A 22,427-nucleotide genomic window follows, 5' to 3' on the forward strand; every position below is an offset into this window, starting at 1 on the left:
TTGAGCAAAATGTATATAATGTGCATACATTTTAAAGTGCTCTGGTGTAGATTTCCATGGAGTCAAGTGTAATGGGGAAAAAAAGGATCTTGAATACAATAAATGAGTGTATATTCTCTCCATATCATGCAAGGCCAAGTGCTTTCCCAAACTCTCTGTGTTCAAAGTACATGGGCACAATAACCAAAGCACTCATCGTCTTGGGAATTAGGAAAAATATAACAAATGACTAAGGTTCTGCCCCAGATTTTGCATATAACTTGGAATTCCTATTTATGTCTGAATCTTGGCTCCCATTCATTAAAGCCAAGCATAATCCTCTCTAAGTCTAGAGGAGTGCCTTTTAAAACTTCGATACTCATCAGGAAAAGTTTGCTGGAAATGCAGCAGTTGCCTTGGGTTAGAAAGCCCCAGCACTCCACCAGCTAAGCCAATATTAATTCTAAATTGAAGGGGGAAACCAACAACAACAAAAGAGAAATCTGCTTCTGTCTGTGCAGCCAAAGAAATAATATTTTTATTTCAAGGGCTTTGGGCTCATGGGAAGCAGATAAAAACCCTTTCACATTATTCACAGTGACATTTTAAATAAAGTTTCAGCAGGAATAAAAATATCTAACTTTCTGGTTATTTCTTAGGCTATGGAAGTATGTCTATGATAAAGTGCACTTAAGCCAAACCTGTTAGAATAACATAAAGCACATAGAAAGAAAGTAAAAAATATATGTCAGGGTTACATGAATGAACTAGGCAGATGAAAATGTCTGTGTAGGAAATTTAGAAGATTAATCCAAGAGACTCTTCTGGTTAGAAATGGTTTCGCAATTTAATTCTAAAATTCATCTTGCTTTTTTAGTTTTGACTTCCCCAAAGCATACATGTAAGAGCTTTTGAGGGAAAGGCAAGGTTAAAAATGTATTTACAAACGTAGAGGTGTCGCCTCAGTGATTGTTTTTCGTATTAGAAATACTCGCAAGTCAAATAATTTCTCGATTAAAATGAAGCACTCGTTTTACATCTCCTTAGAAAACCCCACAACACAGAAAGGACAGTCCTTGCTTTGGGACACTGAGCAGCCAGTCAATGGCACACATAGGCGTGGATGCTGAGGTCACTTAATGCCAATCTCCATTTAACCATTCTTTCCTCCCATCATCTTGCTGACCTAGAGAATGATTCCCTGCTTGCTTCAGATTTAGAATAATATTCTTAAATTTTGTGTACTGGAAGATCACATGCGTTGAAGCCAATTACGATGCTGCTGCTTGCTTTTGATTTTTCTAGCGGTAAGCCTACTATCAAATAAAATATTTAAAATTTCTCTCTTCGTTCTTGTTGTTGTTACATTATTTCATCCTTGTTTAAATTATGATACCAGATGATTTAAGAACATCAGATAAAACAGAAATTTGGACGAGCTACAAATAGATCTTTTAAAAATAGGTTTACATGTTTTTAATCCTTCATTATTATAAACAGAATGAAAGCCACTCCGTTTCATCTCCCCAAAATTCTAAGGATCAAAACCTTTACTTAAAAATTTACATTGTATCTTACGAAATATATGACTTTTGATTCTTAAAAAAATATTAGGAGCTCATTAAAACAAGTCGTTACTTACACATGCTTTTCTCTGATTAATATATGGCAAACCGATTCCATAGTTCGCATTTACAGCAGCTCTGTGGTGGATGTTTTCTGGATCCTGCATGATTTTTACGTTCAACCCAATCTTTCGCTGAAACAAAGAAACAATGAAACTTTCATGCCGAATGAACCAAAATGCTTACTAACATTTTATATCCTCAAAGGAGTGTGAAGTTCTTTGAAAATAATTATTTTAATGTAATTCTTATGGCAAAAAAATTATATATATATTTGGTTTTATTTAGGCTGCTAATTGGTCTCTTTGATTCACAGAAAAGGAATTTTCTGTAGATTTTTCTCCATGTATCCTATTGCTCGTACAAATATATCCTAGGACACCATTCATTTGCTCCAAAATCATAGCAGAAGCCAAGCAAGGTGGACAAAGGACCAGAATACCTGGTGTCGATTTATTTTTCGCTTTCGAGGTCAAGGATTTTGCCAATGAAATCTATACTACAAACACACAGGTAGAGGGCTCCCTCGGTCTGTTAATGTGGCCATTTTCCTCACAGGACATTTACAGGTACATCTCACTTTGGACTTGGTGAATTTACCACAACACATTTATTTACTCCTTCACAGAGATTTTGCTGTCTATAGGAAAAACGTGTGCTATCATTAGAAAAAAACATAAAAGCCTGTCGTTCGAACCAGGTGTCCCTCATTTTAAAGACTTCAAATTGGTGACTGCTGAGATGCCCGACCGTAAACACCAGAGAAGGCACCGTGATGGTGGCAAAGGGGAGAGAGCTAGCTAGGTTCCCGTCTTGCCCTCCCCGGGACTGCCTGCGTGTGACCTCGGGTAAGTCACTTTCCTCCTTTGGAAGTCCGTTTCTTTACGGGCAGAACAGAGCAATTAGACTTGAGGGTCTCTTGAGGAACTATTCACGCCACCCCCACCCTCCAAACCCTCCACCTTCCCTCACCCCACACCCTCCCCTGCTTTGGCGTCCTACGATTTGATGTTAAAAGGTAAGTTTCTGAGGTCTTATGACTTTATTGTGATACAATTTGCATACTATAAAATTCACACCTTTACAAGTATGGAAGCCAGTGGTTTTTAGCATATTCATGAAGTTGTGCAGCCGTCACCCCTAATTTCAGAACATTTTCATCCCCTCAAAAAGAAACTTCACACCCATGAACAATCACTCCCCATTTGCTCCTCCTTCCAGCGCCTGGCAACTACTGGTCTGCTTTCTGTCTCTTAGATGTGCCCATGCTGGGTATTTTGTATAAATGGAATCCTAAAATACAAAGGAGGTGACGTGAGCAATTTAAAAAAATCTTCCTTTCAACTGAGTGTCTTAGTTCTGGGGGTGATCTGGTGCAATTGTTAGAATGGTCGTAGACACCGGGAAGATCAGTTCGTGATCCAGCTAAATGTTTCGTTGGTCATCAGCATTCATAAATGGGGCTGTGCCTAAGGTCAAAGTGACGGGGGAGCCTACAAAAATACCTGTGGGTTGTATGCTGTCCAGATTAGTTATTTCTTAACACAGGCTCCAAACCTCCCTTTTGTGTTGTTTTTTTAATAGCAGTTTTTAAGCTAAATCTCTAAATAAGGGCACTCAGCTGTCCACTTTATTTAACCCATGCAGGGATACAGGCTGCAAAGAGAGCATATCTATTTCCTTCTCCTGGAAGTACGTGGCGTTGCAAAAGCAACATCGTGCCTAATTATAAATGGCTTTCCTTCTGTGGGGAACCCACACTCACAGTACCACTCCGGGGCTTTCGCGTGGAAGCTGAGTGTCTCTTTTATTGAAATTAATACCTGAACATAATTTTTTCCTTCTTAATTAAACTTTCAGAATAATTTCCATCCTACCAAGGATTAGGAAATTGCTAATATGTATTATATTGACTGGATGTGGTTTCTGTGATTAGAGTGTTTTTTTAAAGGTGAACCCTGGATACGACTGATGGTAATAGCTTCATCTATCATGTCTAAGGTTTGTTAGAACTTTTTAATTCTGGAATCATTGGCTTGGTGGACCATAGCAGTTTTCTTAGTTTTATCATGCTCCATCAACTTTGTGTGGCTAGGGTATGGGGGTAGGGAGGAAATTATCAAATACAGAATCATTGTTAAAAGTGGCATCAAAATCCAGTTCTCTGCTCATTGTTACATTTCTGTGGCACTGGACATAGATCTTTATGGACAGGAATCGGAATGTAAATAGAAATCCCAAAGAAATGACAGGTTGTAGTATCAATTATGTATTAGCTGGCTTCTAGAAGCAATGAGAGAGGTCCTTTAAAATGATTAATATTCTAATATTTACTAGTTCAGCACCGAAACATGTGTATGCCAAAATAATAACACAAGATTAAATTTCCCTTTTAAAAACATATAAAAGAGACTACCTTTAAATAATATTAATGTATCAAATGGTTTTGCTGTAAATCACTACCAAATACACCCATAGCCTAAATTTGTTTCACAAACCACCTACAGAACTATATAGGAAATACTTAAAAGCATCAGCTGTGCTATCAGACCCAATAATGAGATCTTTTCAAGAAAAACAGTTGTCAATTTAAAAAAGAAAAACAAAATTAATCATTCCATTAAGCAGGAGAGAAAGCCCTGGAAGATAATTTGTATCAACAGTAAGATAAATACCAAATAAATTTTCAGAAATTTTTCTTGAATTGATCAAGAAAAGGCAGCAATCTATTTAATCTATCTTGAGTCACTAACAATCCAAACTTTGAGTTCTCTCCTTTTGACAGTAATTACAAGCAGATACATCAAACGTGACTCTCATTTAGACTTTGGTTTGTAAGAACAAAGTTATTATCCGAGCCAATTACTGTTTTACCTACATGGCTGCACAGAAGCAGGGAGTTCAATTTTCATCTCATCAGTGATTTTGTGGTATTTATTTTATTACTATGCCCACAAAGCTATCTAAGAAGGAAATAGCTTATGCTATTAAAACGAGAGTTTGAACATAAGGGGCTAAGGTTTTCTTTTCGAAGAAGTTCTGAATTAAAAACACTGGGCAGCGTGTAATACCAGCTCCCCAGACATGGGCAGATCATAAAATGACCTACATCTGAGCAGTAGATCTCACACAGAGTAATCATAATCGAAATGCTTCACAAACTAAGTTGAGACGAGCTATTTACTAAGTTACAGTATTATCAGCATAACCTTATTCTCCACAGTGTTTGCCCCAAGTAATGCCTTCTAAAGTGTATATTGCTTAATATCATATTCCCACTGGTTAAAGACCTCTGCTGTTTACTCTTAAAACGAGAAAAAAAAAAGGGGGGGAGGGAAGAATCCAATCACCTTTAACGCTCTGATTCTTTCAACCATTATTATATTTAATGGAAAGAACAATAGACCTCAAGTCGTGGTTCAAGCCCTGTGATCTAGATTTCTCATTTGTAAAGCTGGGTAATAATACCTACCTTCCCAGGGTTGTTTGTGAGGGAAATGACTAATGTACGGTAAGTATCTTGCAATGATAAAGTGCTACTCAGGAGCCTTCTGGCCAAAACATAATGACAGTAATGGATTGAAACACTTCAAATATGCAAAAACCCGCGAGTTCTGAATGTTTTCCCCTCTCGCAAAAAAACCTACATGATAAAATTGATACATTAATTTGAAAGTAGATAAAGGAAAAGAATCGAGCATTTATCCTTTTCCTGAAAAATCTATTTTTCAGATGCACCAAAGAGTCAGTAAGGGGCAGTTCTTCATAGAAGCCAAAAAATGCAGAAGGAAGGGAGGATTATAAAATCACTGCTTTGCGATCCCTGAAGAACTAATGTATTTAAGGAAACATCAGGGGTCGGTCATACCATTCGGGGAATTTTATAAAGGGTAGATTGAGCCAGTAATACTCAGACCCACTGATCTTTAGAGGAGAAAAAGAAATTGCCTCCCGATATCCTATAAGAGGAAGTACACAGCACCACCTATGACATATTTTGGCCAAAAAGATGTTACCTGAATCTGGTCAAGCTTCTAGATAAAACCACTAGTTCACAAGAAATACTAGGGACGGAGGAAAACATAAAATGACACTGTGAGATTGCCATCAGCCAAATTCAAACAGTGAGGAAAAACCTATCTGACCCATGGCCTGGTTTCTTCGGCCAATAAGTGGCATTGTTTTAAATGAGGGGAAAATGCTGTAGATGAAATGAGATGCAAACGCACTGTGTGGACCTTGTTTACACCCTGATTCAAACATTAGAACAACAACTTTAAGATAATTGGGGGAAACGGAGCAACACCTGGGAATTCTATAGTTATCAATGCATTGTTAACTAGGTTAGATGTGATAATAGTTACTTTTTTTTTTAAGTCCTTATCTGAAGCGCTTAAGGGTAAAATGATCTGATGTCAGGGATTTGCACCAAAAAATGTGGAGGGAAGAGATGAGAGAATTGTAAAATTATGGTAACTGTTCAAGCTGGATATTGCTTACATGGATTTCCGTCTGTATTTTCAAAAAACAATTTCTTTAGTAAAAAGTCCTATTTAAAACTAAAGGATGGGGCGCCTGGGTGGCTCAGTCATTAAGCGTCTGCCTTTGGCTCAGGGCGTGATCCTGGCGTTATGGGATCGAGCCCCACATCAGGCTCCTCCACTGGGAGCCTGCTTCTTCCTCTCCCACTCCCCCTGCTTGTGTTCCCTCTCGCGCTGGCTGTCTCTATCTCTGTCGAATAAAAAAAAAAATCTTTAAAACTAAAGGGTGACTCTAAGCTAACTAGTAGCTGTTCTGTTATAGTTCTTACTCGAGCACTCTGTGCTCTGGGGCAGCCCCCCTACCTCCCTGCCGGGGCTGGAGGGACTGACAGTAACAGCACCACTTAACCCCAGGCTGCTTTGAGATTGCCCGGCTGCTGCCTAACTGCCTCAGGTTCACCAAACCTTAAGACTTAACTACGTCTAGTCAGATGCGCCCCTCCTGTTTTCTGATACCTGTAGGAGTTGAACTGTAGACTACGAGAAACGTTGGGGGAGGGGCTGGTGTGTCTGCAGTTCTGTTTTGAGTCAGGCAGCATAATAGGTGGGTACTGTCCTGATCCAATGGCTTTAGTCCTTAAAAGGACGTGAGGCGGGGTGCCTGGGTGGCTCAGTGAGTTGAGCATCTGACTCTTGATATCAGCTCAAGTTCTGATGTTGGGGTCCTGGGATCGAGCCCTACGTTGGGCTCTGTGCTCAGTGTGGAGTCTGTTTGTCCCTCTCCCTCTGCTCCTCCCCCTGCTTTCTCTCTCTCTCTCTCTCTCTCTCAAATAAAATCTTTTTTTTTAAAAATAAAAGGACAAGAGGGATTATGTGATATTAATACTTTACCAATGAGGATAATTGGTTGAGGGACTTCTCAAAGTCAGACAATCCCAAGTGAGGAGACAGGATTTGATTTATGTCTCTGACGTCAAAGCCTCTTTCCATCATAGCCTGCTGCCACATTATAAAGAAATGTTAGTTGATAGGTTCTTGACGCAACTTCCTATCCGTCTCTTGGATCCTTTACTCTCGCTCTAATCCTCACAGGCACTGCGTTGGTCCAGGCCCTCCTTGGTTATTACGTAGACCTCTGTAATGGCTGTTATGTGGTCTCCTTACTGTGAATCCATCTTCTGCATAACCTCTAGAAAGACTGAACCTCTGATCACTAAGATATGTCTCTTACCTCTTTAAGATCCCCTAATAGTTTCCCGTAGGGTGGTATGATCTGGCTCCTTCCTACCTTCCACCCGCCTCTTCTCCATGCTCTCTGACTGCTCAGTGACCAGCCAGCGTGTCTCCGCATACAACTTGTTCTCTCCACCTCTGTGAGTGAGCATTCTGTCCCCTCTTCTGGGAATGTCGTCTTCTCCCCCTCTTCAATGTCTTCTGGGCACACTTTTACTCTCAAACTTGTGCTCAGACCAGGCGTAACATCCCCTGGGAGACCTCCCCTAATCTCTGTCTCTACTCCCAACAAAAGTCATTCATTGATTCATTCATCCAACATTTATTAAGAGCCTGCTAGGTGTTGGTGAACAAGAAAAAGTCCCTGTCCATGTGGACCTGACGTTCTTGAAGGAATGTGAGGAATCAGTTAATAACCATGTGAGCAGATGTAGAATTAATTTCGGATTGCCATAAGTGGCATAGAGAATAATGGGAGGCTTCCTTGGATATGGTGATCAAGGACAGCCTCTCTGAGGAGATGACAGTTATATTGTGACCTGAGTGAAAAAACCAAGCTAGTCATGCAAAGAGCTGGGGATGGTTGAGTGAGAAATGGATGGGTAACGTAAAGGGATAAGTGCAAAAGCAGAGGCCTTAAGAGACTGAGCTTGACAGGAGGAGGGACACTTCTTCTATGACATATAAATCCAGACATAGAAAAATTAATAAATTTGGTAATGGGAAGGTTAGGACTAAGTTTGTCTATATATGACTGAAAACTGGAAGAATATTACTTAAATAAGACAGAATTTATTCTTCTCATGTATACGAAGTCCAGAGACCGGCTGTTCAGAGTTGGTCTGGAAGTCCATGAAGTTGCTAGGCGTCAGGCTCCTTCCAGCTCAGCATCCCTGCTATCTCTGATATATGGGCCTCCTCCTCGGGGTCTACGTTTGCTAATAAAGTTCCAGGCATCCCAGCTTCATTCCAGGCAGCAGGATAAATAAAGGGGAAGAAAAGGGTCAAAGAGTGCGAGCCAGCTATCTTTTAAGGAAGTTTCCAGAAAACTGCCCATAATACCTCCCCTTACATTTCATTGGCCAACACTTGGTCCTATGTCTAACTGCAAGGGAGGCTGGGAAATGTAGTCTTTATAGAACAGCTTCGATCTAGCTAAAACTCAGCTGCTCAGGAAAGCCAGTGAGGCCCAGTCCTTTTCCTCTTTCTTTTCTGCCTTTCTCACACTGTTGCCTTTTGTCCTTATGCTTGTCCCCTCATGGTTGCAAGACAATTGCTACAACTCCAGATGTCATGTCTGTGTTCAAGACAGGAGGAAAGGGGAAAGAGGAGAAGGGATGTGCGGTTGTGACTCTACCCTTTCATCAGGAAAGCAAGAGAGTCCCTAGACCCAGTTCCCAGGAGACTGCTGCCCCAATGAGTCCTGGACAGAACTGGGACACATGGTCCTACTTAGCTGCAAGGAAGGCCCAGAAATGAGGGATCGTCCTCATGGTGTGATACCATTCTGAGCAAAATCATAGTTGTTAGTAATGCAGAAGGGAGGATGGGTATTGGGCAGGGAAGCAACAATTTCTGCCACAAGCACGCAACCTAACCTAGCTAGGGAGGAAGAGGACAATAAGGCAAAAGTGATAAATGGTGAAATAATGAGAGGTCAGGGAAGGTCCTTAGAGTGTTGAAGAATTCTTGCAAGAACATGCTATGTGAGCTGGCAGACTAGGACACAGAGGTCAGAGACAACTGTACTTGAAACAGATTTGAGAGATGATGCACTTACAGGTTATAACAAAGCCCAGGCATTCGGCATACCACCAACCCCCTCCAAAACCCTACCAGAGCATTTTTTCTAATCCTCTACGATAGCACTCCTCATACCACAGAACACCTGTCTATAGACTCTGAGCTTCCTACAGAGATACGTATGTCTACCACCTAGCACGTAGTACCATTAAAATTAAAATATTTGCAGAAATAGCTTACCAGTGGTGAAAGGCATTTTTTTAAAGTTATACTATGTTTGTGTTATCATTACTGTATGCCACAGTGACACAGACATCAGGGGACAAAGGTGTGTGCCAAAGGTGACATTCTGCCCAATTTTTATGGCACATGGGCCAATTGCTAATTCTATGGCCTCCCTCCCTTTGCTACAAGTTATCCTCATGAGCTGGTGGCCAGGGAATGAGGGCTCTCCTGTGTGCCCAGAAGTTCACATTTCCTGGTAAGCCATGGAGCAAGGCATGAGAAATTTGGAATGTCACCTTTGAAATGTTGAACCATGGGATACCATATAATAAAATTTGGGCAGTCTTTGCACTTGTAATAAGAAAACTTATGTTTCTGGAGAAGGTGCTATGAGTCATAAATACGTAGCTAATCACATCTTGCCATAGAAACAATAGTCCTAGAAGATAGAGTCCTAAGGGCCTATTCTTGATGCCTGTTTTTGGTAGAAATAGCCCCAAATACCACATTTAATCATCTGTCCCATTAGCTATAGCTTTTGTACATTGTAAAGTATAAACCTCTTTAAAATGTATGTGTAAACCAACTGAATAGTAGCCAGTGACAGTACAACGGTATTGCATATGTTGGAGTATCCTCATGTATTATAAATAATTCTAATGTGGCTTCATAATTGCTATATTAGCATTACTGCTACAAATCAGAAAGTGAAAAAGGGGGGCGCCTGGGTGGCACAGTCGTTAAGCGTCTGCCTTCGGCTCAGGGCGTGATCCCGGCGTTATGGGATCGAGCCCCACATCAGGCTCCTCCGCTATGAGCCTGCTTCTTCCTCTCCCACTCCCCCTGCTTGTGTTCCCTCTCTCGCTGGCTGTCTCTCTCTGTCAAATAAATAAATAAAATCTTTAAAAAAAAAAAGTGAAAAAGGTCACCTTAATCAGGTGCGTTGGTTGAGAAGCTTCTCGAGGAAAGTTTGGAGTGACGTATCTGAGGATAATTCTGGGGACGGTCAGGGCCACCTGTGAACCAAATCAGGAGTTTATTCTGCTTTTGGGGGGGGGGGCTCATAAATGTCCCTGTGGTAAACACAGGAAGGGAGCTCAAGTTTTTGTATTTTTTTAACAATGGGGAGGAAAAGGCCAGAACTTTGAGGTCAAATATACCTGTGTTTGAATCCCAGTTCTGCTGTCACTTTGCTTTAAATTAGAATCATCTCCCACCTTTCATTTCCTTAGCTGTGAAACAGGGATGATAATTTTTTCCCCCAAATGTTGTGAGGATGAGCTAGGATTTCATCATCGTGGCCCACACAGGCTCCTAAATGGTCCCCTCGCTGCTGCCCTTTCCCTTCTACCTCATAGCAGGAGAAGACTCCGGTGACTTCCCATCTCACTCAGAGAGCTGTCCGAAGTCCTCACAGTGGTCCACGACATCTGGTCCCCTCCCACTCTTCCTACTTCCCTCCCCCTGCATATTCCTCTCCAGCTTCTTTGCTGTTCGTGATGTGGGAAACCAAGGCACAAGAAAAAAACTAAATTTCCTTACTACCTACAGCCCATTGACTAGTCCTTGAGACAGGTAGAGTGACCTTCCTCTAGGAACTCAGCTGCCTCCATGTTGGCACTTTGCTAAGGGCAAAAGGCAATCTTAGCCCAACCCCCAGGATCCTGTAAGTCTACTTTAACATATAAAAATTCCGTTGGAAACTTCCTTTATCTCTGCCCTCCAAGATACATGTTGGCAGTCATCCTCCAAGCATATGGCCCACTGATAGACATCTGAAGGTCTCATGACTAAAGTTTTACTAGACAGTAATAAATGACCTTTCCCTAACAACAGCGAGCCACTCAAGGTCCTGGAAACCTTGCTTCCAAAATCCATTAAAGACTTACGCTATCCCTAACCCCCTCCCAACTTGAAAATATATAATGGGCCACCCCTCACAATCCCAGTGCAACTCTTTCTGCCCACGGGCGCTGTCCCCTTTCTTTAATAAACCACTTTTTTTGCACTGAAGATGTCTCGAGAATTCCCTCTTGACCGTTTGCTCCAAACCCCAACATTTCCACATCATTTGTACTTCTAATACATGCTGTTTCCTCTGCATGGAGACACCATTCCTCCAAACAGCCAAAGACATTCCCTCACGTCCATCAGATTTCTGCTGAAGTGTCACCTTACAAGGGAGACCATCCAACGCCCCTAGGTTCCTTCCCCAGGTTTCTCTTACCAACTAACATACTATATATTTACTTTGCAAATCTTTTTTTTGTTGTTGTTGTTTTGTTTTCCTAATGACTGCCCAAACCCAACTAGAATGTAAACTCCATGAGAGCAGAGATTTGGCTGATGTCTGGCACGTATTAAGTACATAATTAAGGTTGCCAAGTATTCATCAGCAGATAATAAGAATTAACACTTGTGTAACACCCATCCACATATGGGGGATTGTTACAAACAGTTACATCTGTTAACTCATCCTTACAGCAGCCTATGAGGTAGGGGCTATCCTTATGCCCATTTTGCAGACGAGGAACTGAGGCACAGACAGGTTAAGTGACTCGCCAAGGAACAGATAGGGCATGGTGGAGCCAGGATGTGAACCCATACTTCTAACCATGATGTTGTCCTTTCTTGAGAGCCTACTTCGGGCTGGGCACTGATGACAGCAATGAAACGAACAGAGTCTTTCTGCTGTGGACTATTAGAGCCTTAAGAAATAAAATAATCAAATGGAATGAATATATCTTAGCAGATCCAGGTTAGGATAAAGGATCAGTAAAAGTGATTTGAGGATCAATTGGGGAAATTTGAGTATGACCTGAGTGTTATACTCGTGAATTATTGTTCGTTTTTTTAGGTGTGATAATGTTATTGTGGGCAGGTCAGAATATGCTCATTTTTAGAGATGCATGTTAAAGCATTGAGGGGTGAGATGTCATTAGGTCTGTATTTTAAAACACTACAATAAAAAGCCATGGAGAAGGAGCAGTATTTTTTTTTAAAAGTCACTGCTCTTGGGAGAAGATAGAACTCACAGCAGTCGGCTCATCGAGGCGCTCTCTTTTGCCTGCTCTGCTCTGTGACGTGCTAACTACCATCTCATGGGCAAAACCTGCCACCCACCACTAAGTGAGGCCGGACTGACAGCCACAGTCTGGGACGCGACCCTTAGCTACTCTTTTTCTTGCTTTCATCTCTCACCATATTATTCTTCATTATGTCCAAAGTCCTCACAACTTTCGTTTTGATCAAAGTTTGAAAATCCCTTTCTCAATTCAATCCAAATTCACAAAGTCAGAGCCTTCCCATCTTAAACACAGATCTGCACATTGCTGCGTGGTATTAGATCACAATGTTTTTTATGTTCGTTGGACTGCTGAGACATCCATTTTATGGACTTAACACAGGGAAGAGTTCTCAAGCAATGGGTTGGGTTTATCTTCCCTGCTCCACAAATATACCAACTGTATCAATGCTTATTAGTAGGTCTTTTGGCCTAAACAGTGTAGGAATTAGCTTGCCAGATACAACTAGAAAATCAAATACTCTCTTGGCCTATAAACTTTTTCTCCTTCTCTTCTTGCCTCCACTTCCTCCTTTGTTGTTTTTATTTCAAATGCTTTCCTTATCTGTTACGAGTACATGTGTGCCTATCGTCCAAGGGGCCCCAGAGCGGGGTCGAGCTGGTGCTGACGTAGAACAAAGGTACACTGTGGAGAAAAGTCATCACAATATGGCTTTGTCAAATGTGAAAGAAAATAATCAATTCTTTTTTTTTTTTTTTACAACATTACTGACTATATTCCCTATGCTGTACTTTTCATCTCTGTGACTTAGTTCCTTTTTTAAAAAGATTTTATTTCTTTATTTGAGAAAGAGAGCAAGAGAAAGCACGAGCAGGGGGTAGAGGGAGAGAGGGACAAGCAGACTCCCCACTGAGCAGGGAGCCTGATGCGGGGCTCGATCCTGGGACCCTGGGATCATGACATGAACCAAAGGCAAATGCTTAACTAACCCAGGCGCCCCGACTTATTTACTTTTTGTAACTGCAAGTTTGTACCACTTAATCTCCTCTATTTCACCCATCCCCCATCCACCTCCCCTTTGGCAACCACCAGTGTATTCTCTGTATTTAAGAGTCTGGCATTTGTTCAGTTGTTTGGTTTTTTTGGATTCCAAATATAAGTGAAATCATATAGTATCTGCCTTTCTCTGTCTGACTTATTTCACTTGGCATAACACCCTCGAGGTCCATGCATGTTGTGACAAATGGCAAGATGGCATTCTTGTTTAGGGGTGAGTAATATTCCACCGTGTGTTCGTGTGTGCGTGTGTGTTCATTCTTCTTTATCCATTCATCTGTCAACGGACACTTGGGCTGCTTCCATATCTTGGCTATTGTAAACAATGCTGCAGTGAACATAGGGATGCATGTATCTTTTTGAATGAGTGTTGTCATTTTCTTTAGGTAAATACCCAATAGTGGAATTACTAGATCATATGGTAATTCTATTTTTAATTTTTTGAGGAACCTCCATGCAGCTTTCCACAGTGGTTGTACCAATTTACATTCCCACCAACAGTACACGAGGGCTCCCTTTCTTCCACATCCTAACCAACACTTGTTTCTTTTTTATTCTAGCCATTCTGACAGGTGTAAGGTGATATCTCATTGTGGTTTTGATTTTTGCATTTCCCTGATGAGTGATGTTGACCATTTTTGCATGTATCTGCTGGTCATCTGTGTGTCTTCTTTGGTAAAATGTCTATTCAGGCATTCTGCCCATTTTTAATGTTTTTATGGAATGCCCATTTTTTTACTGTTTAGTTGTATAAGTTCTTTATATATTTTGGATGTTAACCCCTTACCATTTACAAATCTTTTCCCATTCAGTAGGTTGCCTGAGCGTTTTATTGCTGGTTTCCTTTGCTGTGCAAAAGCTTTTTGTTTCTGTCTCCCTTGCCTGAGGAGACATATCTAGGAAAATGTTGCTAAGGCCGATGTCCCAGAGTTTACTGCCTAGTTTCTTCCAGGAGTGATATGGTTTCAGGTCTCACATTTAGGTCATTCATCCATTTTGAGTGTATTTTTGTGTATGGTGTGAGAAAATGGTCCAGTTTCACTCTTTTGCATGTAGCTGTCCAAAGAAACAATTCTTAATTATGACTTTTAATTATAATAGAGCAACCCCTAATGGTTTGTCATGAAAGTTTTTGGCATGAAGTGGAATTCCAAAAATAGTCATCTACTTTGGAGAAAGAGAGTGGAAAGAAGTAACTGGGGTTTACCTAGTTGAACAGGTTGGTAGTGGGCAATTAAAGGTGGTAATATCCCAGTTGGATTTCACTGCTACTTAATAATACAAGCTTTTAAGTTGGTGTAGTAGGCTTGTAGGAACAGCTGGCAAAACAGCACTGTTTGTCATTGAGTTTACAATGCAAAATTAGGGCTATCTCGTGTGTCAGCGGTTATGCATTTTTAAGCAGATGTCACTGATATTAGAAATAAAACAGCAATAGGGATCTAGGCCCTGGAGGTAAAGTCAGGGTAGGAAACAGTCCGTGCCCCTTTTAAATGAAGCTCACCCGTGCTCACAGTATTTAAAAGAACTCTGGGGTTATATTCAGCACATAAGATTCTTATCGTCGTGATCCTTTGCCAGGATTCAAAACTCTTTCGGGAAAATAAATTTCTGGGCCAGAGTTTTATTTTTTTCCGGAATAATAATAGCAGCTATGCATTCTAAATAGTCCTAATTTCAGATATTTTGTTTCATTGTACTCACAAACCAGAGAGTGCTAATCTCCCACTTGTGGACCAACAGTGACCCTCCCGAGATTCTTGAGAAAAAAAAAATTCCACGGATGCAAAGACTTAATAGGAAGGGAGGTGAGACGCTTAAGCTCCCTTTATCATGGCATTCGGTTGTATTTCCAGGAGAGCCTTTATTAGTATTAGCTGGTATTTTCTTATCGATGATCTGTCTCCCCCAATGAGAATGTAAGCTCTGAGAGTAGGGACCTGGTATCGTTCGTCACAATGTGCCTCTGACAGTGCTTGGCACAGGGTAAATACTCCGCAGATAGTGGCTGAACAAAGTGTACGAAGGGCAGTGTGGATGGCAGGAGCGGGCTGCTTTGGGAAGGTCGTGGAGGCAGGACTGACTGGACATGGGGGTGGGCACCGTGGTTTTGCTTCTTCATTCAACAAACATTTATCGGGAGTCCCCTGGCAGTATGCAGTGAACAGACTGACATGGCTCCCCCCCCATTAAATATATATTCTAACTGGGAAAACAGACATTTAAAACGATCTGGTTACAGATTTTGTCAAGTGTGACAGAGGAAAAATACAGATAACACCGTTATAATAAGGGTACAGTGTGATGGCTGCACAGCTCGGTGAATAGACGAGAAGCCACTGCATGTCCACGGAAAAAGGGCGAATATTATGGTATGTTAATTATACCTCAACAAAGCCATTGCCTACAAAGGGGGTACCATAGTGGTTATCCCTGTATTTCTGGGTACATAATCCTGCCTCTGACATTTTCCTGAACATTTCTGAATCTTGGCTTCATCACCCCTAGGGTGAAGACAACAACAGCACGTCCCTCTAAGATCGTTCTGAAGGTGAATCAAGTCAGTGTTCCTGAAGGACTGACAGGAGGTGAGCTGTTACCACTTCTGGGGAGTTGGGGAGGGAGCAGGAATCCAATTGCCAGAGCACCCAGCAGGCCAAATCAGTAACCTCTGGAGCTCGATCTCTGGCTCCCTGGAAACTTTCCTTTTAGGGCTCTGTTCAAAATTCCAGCTTTCCACAGTGGTAGCATCATAGCCATCGGTTTATCTGAGGTATGATTATTGCTAATGAAAAAATGTGAAGGCACTGTGTTTTGGTATATTTTGCTTTCTGAAGAAAGCTCTTGTGTGGTAGAAACTGAACGTGCCACAAACCGGAAACAGCAGTGGCGTGTTCTCTCATTTAGAACACAAAGTCAATTTCTTGCCTTCACTCTGAAAAAGGTTTTTTTTTTTTTCTAACAGCTTTATTGAGACATAATTCACATACCTTAAATGTACCCTTTTAAAGTGTACAATTCAATGGTGTTCAGGAGATCCATGGAGTTGTGCAACCATCGCCACTCTCAAATTCCAGAACATTTCATCATCCCGAAAAGACACTTGCTATGCATCAGATGTCCCTCCCCAGCCTCCCCTCCCCACAGCCTCCCCAACCACTCATCCCCTGTCTTTACGGATGTCTCTATTCCTACCTTTATTCTCGGAAAGGCATGTGGAAATACACTGTGCTGTCTTTGAGGTTGCCAAAGTCTACCCTCAGATTCTAGAGGGAAAATAAATGATTTCTGATCAATTACAGTTGGAAGCAACCTAAGTTTAAAAAAAGAAAGAAAAAGGAAATTTAAAATCGAATTTATCTTCAAGACTTCACAAACTATAATTTTAAAACAATGCTTCCTAGTTCAGTTAGATTTTACAGGAAATATTCCATTGGTAATTACAATAAACTAGGCCAACTTTAGCATTTTTACCGCTATAAACCTGCACTTGTTTTATTAAGCATAAGAACTTCTGAGTCCGATAAATGACCACTATCGCGTGAATAAAACACTCTATCCCTGGTTGAGGTTATATGACCCACAACTGAGAGGATTACTACACTGTAAAATATTTCTTGGTAGAGAAAAATACAGCCGGCTGTATTTTGTTTTATAAAGCCGAATCGCAGAATAGCCGATGTTAAATATGTTCAAAATGCTGGTCCGTAAGCAGTTAGCCCTTACATTCCTGACACTTCTGCTATTTTATGGAGTGCAAAGACTTAAGGATCGAAGGCCAGTGAAAGGTCTTCCTTATTAAGCCATGGACAGCTCCATGGGAGAGCAGCATGAAAACAAAATAAAATTGTAAGAATGACCGTGTGTGTAATGTATGTCTTAAAACTTCTCATTGGAAAGCAGATTCCTGTTCTTTAAAATGGTCAACATAATTAAATCAGTTCAACTCAACCACAATGACTCAGTGTCTCGATTCTACCGCGATGCCCACGTCTGAGAAATTATCGTTAAAAAGCAGTTTGTGGGGGGCGCCTGGGTGGCATAGCGGTTAAGCGTCTGCCTTCAGCTCAGGGCGTGATCCCGGCGTTATGGGATCGAGCCCCACATCAGGCTCCTCCGCTGTGAGCCTGCTTCTTCCTCTCCCACTCCCCCTGCTTGTGTTCCCTCTCTCGCTGGCTATCTCTCTCTCTGTCGAATAAATAAATAAAATCTTTAAAAAAAAAAAAGCAGTTTGTGGGCTCCTGGTTTCATTTCAACATGTAAAGACCTTGGAAGGTATTGTGAGGATGAGGGTGATAAGAAAAAGCTGAACAAATGGAAAAGCTATTCTTCTTAGATCTATCAGAGAATTGAGGTCATAGGGAAAACTACTGCCCTGAGGACTGGAGAGAGACAGAGACAGACAGACCTGGTAAAGCTTCAGAGTGAAAGTCTACTGCGGGCGCTGGTATTGTCAAGAACAGTTAAACTCCACTTAACAAATTGCCAGAAGCTCAGTGTACCTTAGCTTGAGTGTTAAAAACTGAGGGGCCAAGGTTTGGTGGGGGGGCGTACTTTCCTGAGTTCTACCTCTGGGAGCCCCACCATGTTCTCACTGCGAGGACTGAAGAAAATCCCTTGCCTCTAGCAGTGGGGAGGGAAAAGAAACCATTTCAAACTACTCCCAGAGAGTTCTGTTCTCTGTTCTGTTCTCTGTATTAAAGGCCGGCTCTCAAGGAAAATTATCTGATCTGAGGAAGGGCAATTAGCTAACTCCAACCCCCTCCAGTCTTTCCGTCTCACCTAAGAGAGGGAATAACCAAGAAAAACTTGTGAAGGTAACAGTCTGAGGGCACAAACCCATGGGAAGATGGGGGGCCTGATCAAGGAGTATTGAATGCTTCCCCCCAGCACACTACATCTACAGGCATCAGTATAACAGAAGATCACAGAGGAGAGGGCTTCAAGGCTCAGACCTATTTAGGAAGAAGTTTCTAGGGAAACCCAAAGACCACAGGGGAGACAGAGGCAAAGACAGCTCAGGAAATTGAAGCCTCAGACATCTACAGTTATAGTAAACACAACACAACTCCTAGCCAGATAAAGGCCTACTTACCTCATTTCCTATTACCCAATACATCATGTCCAGCTTTAAAAAAAAAAAAAATGACAAGGAATGCTAAAAGGCAAGGAAAAAAAAAGTCTGAAGAGACAAGCATCAGAATCAGATATGACAGGAGATTCTGGAATTATCAGATCAGGAATTTAAAGTCACTGTGACTAATAAACTAAGGGCTCTAGTGGAAAAAAAGTAGACATCATGCACGAATAGATATGTAATGTAAGTAGAGATATTGAAATCCAAAGAATACTGAGGAAATGCTAGAAATCAAAAACACCATAAGAAATGAAGAATGCTTCTGATGGGCTTATTAATCGACTGGACATAGCCAAGGAAAGAATCCATGAGCTTGAAGAAATGTCAATAGAAACTCCCAAACTGAAATGCAAAGAGAAAGAGGAATGAACAAAACAGAATATCCGGGAACTGTGAGACAATTATAAAAGGTATACACATAATGAGAATATCAGAAAAAGAAGAAAAGAAAGGAGCAGAAGACCTATTTGAGTAATAATGGCTGAGAATTTTCCAAAATTAATGACAGACGTTAAACTACAGAGAATGCCAAGCTGGGATAAATCCTAAAAAAACTATACCTAGGCATATCCTATTCAAACTATGAAAAACTAAAAATAAACAGAAAATCTTGAAAGAAGGCAAAGAAAAAACCCGGCTTCCTATAGAAGAGAGATATAAATTGTATCAAACGTCTCTTCATAAACCATACAAACAAGAACAGAGAAGGGTGAACTCTTTGAAGTATGTAAAGAAAAATCCCACCAACCTGGAATTCTGTATCTTTATGCTTAAAGGCAAAGGGGAAATAAAGACCTCCTCAGATAAGCAAACACTAAGGGAATTCGTCACCAGAGACCTGTCTTGCAAACAATGTCAGAGAGAAGGAACACGATATAGATTGGATAACAGGTTACATGAAGCAAAAAGAAAATCCAGGACCCCTAACTGGCCAGCCTTCTTTCCGAGTCCTCGTAAGTTTGTTTCAGATATAACGTCCAGGCTTTTTAGCTGTATTTATGAGAAGGAATAGGGACAAGTATGTCTACACCATCTTCCTAGAAGTGAAACTCGCTTTGTATATTTCTTATGAATCCTTCTACCTCTGCACATTATGTATTTAGAAGTGAGTTTGAACTGAGATACAATTTTGCGTTCTGCTTTCTCCCCCCTTGACTGTGAGGATTTTTCCATGTCATTAAAATTTCTTGGACAGTATCAGTTTTAAACTTTTAAAAAAGATTTTATTTATTTGACAGAGAGCAAGAGCGTGCCCATAGGATCAGAGGGGAGGGATGGGAGAAGCAGAGAGGGAGGGAGAGCAGACTCCCCAGCATGGGCTCCCAGGACCCTGGGATAATGACCTGAGCTGAAGACAGACACTGAACTGACTGAGCGACCCAAGGGTCCCTCGGGCAGTGTCAGTTTTCATCAGTTGCTATAGACTGAATCACGCTTTTACTGTTAACGCTGAAGTTATTTCCACATACATTGCTGTAAGATACAACACTGAAGCGAACATACAGAGATCCATGTGACTCTCTCCTTATTTCCTAGAAGTTCCTAGAAGTACAACTGCTGAATTAAAAAATGACAATTTTAAAAAGCTTCTCATACCCGTTAAAAAATTGCCTTTTAAAACTTTGGGCCAACTTATCCTTTCAGCAGTAGAATCAAAGACTTCCCATCTTACTGCCACCTCATCAGCCCGGAGAATGAGGATGGTTTAAATGATCTGTTGTGCCAATTTGTAGAGAAAATAGAGTAATATATTGTTTACTTTGCATTTCTCTGGCTTCCCCATGAGATTAAACAGTCTTCATCTATTTGCTGCTTATCTGCGTTTCTATCTCTGTGACGCCTATGTCTGTTGATGTCCGTCTATGTCAAGTAGTTGTTGTTGTTGTTGTTTGTATTGGCAGGAGCTCTTTTTTAAAAAGAATATTAGCAATTTTGTGTCCTATCTGTTGCGAATGTTTTCCCAGTTTGTTAGTTTTTCATTTTATGCTGCGTTTTTTAAAAATTATTTTTTGTTTAAAAAAATTTCAAACCCACAGAGAAATGGAAAGAACAATTAGCCTCCACATACCCTTCCCACAGATCACCAAGTGTTGCCGTCTCGTTCCCTGTGCTTCACCTCTCTCTATAACTAGGAGGTAGTCACAGTTTACACAAGTGGGATTCGTGTACCACCGTGTGACAACCCACAGTGGTTGGGCTCCGGGACACATCATCAACGGAGGAAAATGTACCTTCTGGTGGACACTCACCATGTAATACAGACCTCTTCTTTCTCTCACTGGTGCTCACTGTTATCTATGTGTTTTGTTCTTGCTTCCCCTTCTCAAACCCTCGCACATCAGAATATAAGATGAAGGTTTCCATGCGGTTCTGATTGTGTGGGTACAGATGGTACTCACCCTCCCAGTGTCAATAACAAAGCGTGGGCATGAAGACCAGCGTGAGCACATATTATGAGCAATAAAATCCATGAAAGCCAATCATTGTGAGAGGAAGAACCACACTTTGACATAGAAGAATCACTGCCAAAGTGGGATAGTAATGGAGCATATTTTGAAAACAATACAAAAGCTCTTTGAGCTCTTTGGAGAAAATAGGCCATTCTTGATAATGTCCTCATCCTTGTTTTCTGCACGATGGCTGGGAAAATCTTGCATTTGCTGGCATCCATTGTTATCGCTTTGTGTCCCTTCTGGTTCTTGTTTCTACTGGACAAAATGACCAGATCTTCCCTTCTTGCTGAAAAGAAAACCATCTTTTGTGAAAATTAGGCTTCTTGGTTTTCAGGCAGCCATGTAGGAGAGCGCTCGATCACACTCAGGTGACCGGACTTGAGTCTGGGCCTCATCACTGATGACCCTCACGACCCGGGTCTGCTGTGATCCTCAGTGTGCACATCTTTAAAAGGAAAGGATAAATATCTGCCTCCTAGGGTGAAATGAAGTCCTTTGTAAACTGTCAGATGTTATGAAGCTATTGACAGCAATGATAAAATTCACAATAATGATGAAAATGAAGATGATGATGATTGTATCTGGGTCTTCTAAGTCACTTTTTAAGGTATATCCAGGGACAGTAATCATTTGGAATGAACTCTCCTGATTTCCTGGGTTTTCATAGATGGAATGAAGTCCCACATCTCTGAACAATGTTGATTCTCAGTTACTCGTAGCAACTGTGCTTGCCATCAAGGGAGCACCAGGGATCCACGGTCCTTATTATATGGCACCCCTCTCAGAAGGAGCTGCTGCTGTGGACTCCTGGCATCTGACGCTCCAGCAGACTCATGGTATAAGCAGACAGTGGCAGTCCTACCAGCCTGCCAGGTCCCACTTCTGGCTCATTCCTAGTGCAAGAGGCTTACTCCAACCCTTCATAGCAATGGGGTAGCTGAATTTCCAGGACCAAGCTCTTGATTGTACAGAGGTGGGCCCTCTATGTGGCCAAAAGAATACTGATTCCAGGGAGTCATGCTTGTCCCGGGGATTCCAAGCACAAATTATCTGCATTAGGAATAACCAAGACTCTTTGTTAAAATGTCAATTCCAGGACCGACTGGGAGCCAGCAAAAGAGGATTGCAAACCAAAGTTTAAGAACCATCATTCTAGACCTGTGGTCTCTCAAATAGGATGCCCACATCTCAGGCAATCAATCCATAAGAGAAGGCCAGTGGCTGTGTGAGGAGAATATAAGAACTTCTCTTTACACCAAATAAGAAATATGTAAAATAAGAAATAAAAATAAGAAACTACTTTATGCTACTATTTAATATTCAGCTTGTCCCTGGATCTGGGAGCAGGGTCTGCTCTGCTGCATGTTTTTTGACAGCATTAGAATGTGCTGGAGTTTACTCATGGAGTGAGTTTATGGATTCTATTAATTAATTTTCACTCAAGCCTGAGAAAATGGACAGGTGTCTTA

General features: G+C 41.3%; 1 protein-coding gene across 3 annotated transcripts in view; it reads right to left on the reverse strand.

Moving 5' to 3' along the window:
* Window positions 1-22,427, reverse strand: part of IQCH (IQ motif containing H) — a 197,515-nt gene that overhangs the window by 161,540 nt on the left and 13,548 nt on the right. The window contains exons 4-5 of one of the 3 annotated variants that reach the window (XM_087856836.1): window positions 16,564-16,681; window positions 1,624-1,738 (exon numbers count right to left, since the gene is read on the reverse strand). In XM_087856836.1, the coding sequence (XP_087712962.1) occupies window positions 1,624-1,738; window positions 16,564-16,681 (233 nt within the window). Of the gene's footprint in view, window positions 1-1,621; window positions 1,739-16,563; window positions 16,682-22,427 lie in introns of all 3 variants that reach the window. The other 2 variants (XM_087856835.1, XM_045810715.2) reach the window with 2 other exon arrangements.

Source organism: Ursus americanus, chromosome 28, assembly GCF_024610735.1.
Source record: "Ursus americanus isolate L20-20 chromosome 28, mUrsAme1.1.p, whole genome shotgun sequence".
In the NCBI taxonomy this organism is placed as follows: Eukaryota; Metazoa; Chordata; class Mammalia; order Carnivora; family Ursidae; genus Ursus; species Ursus americanus.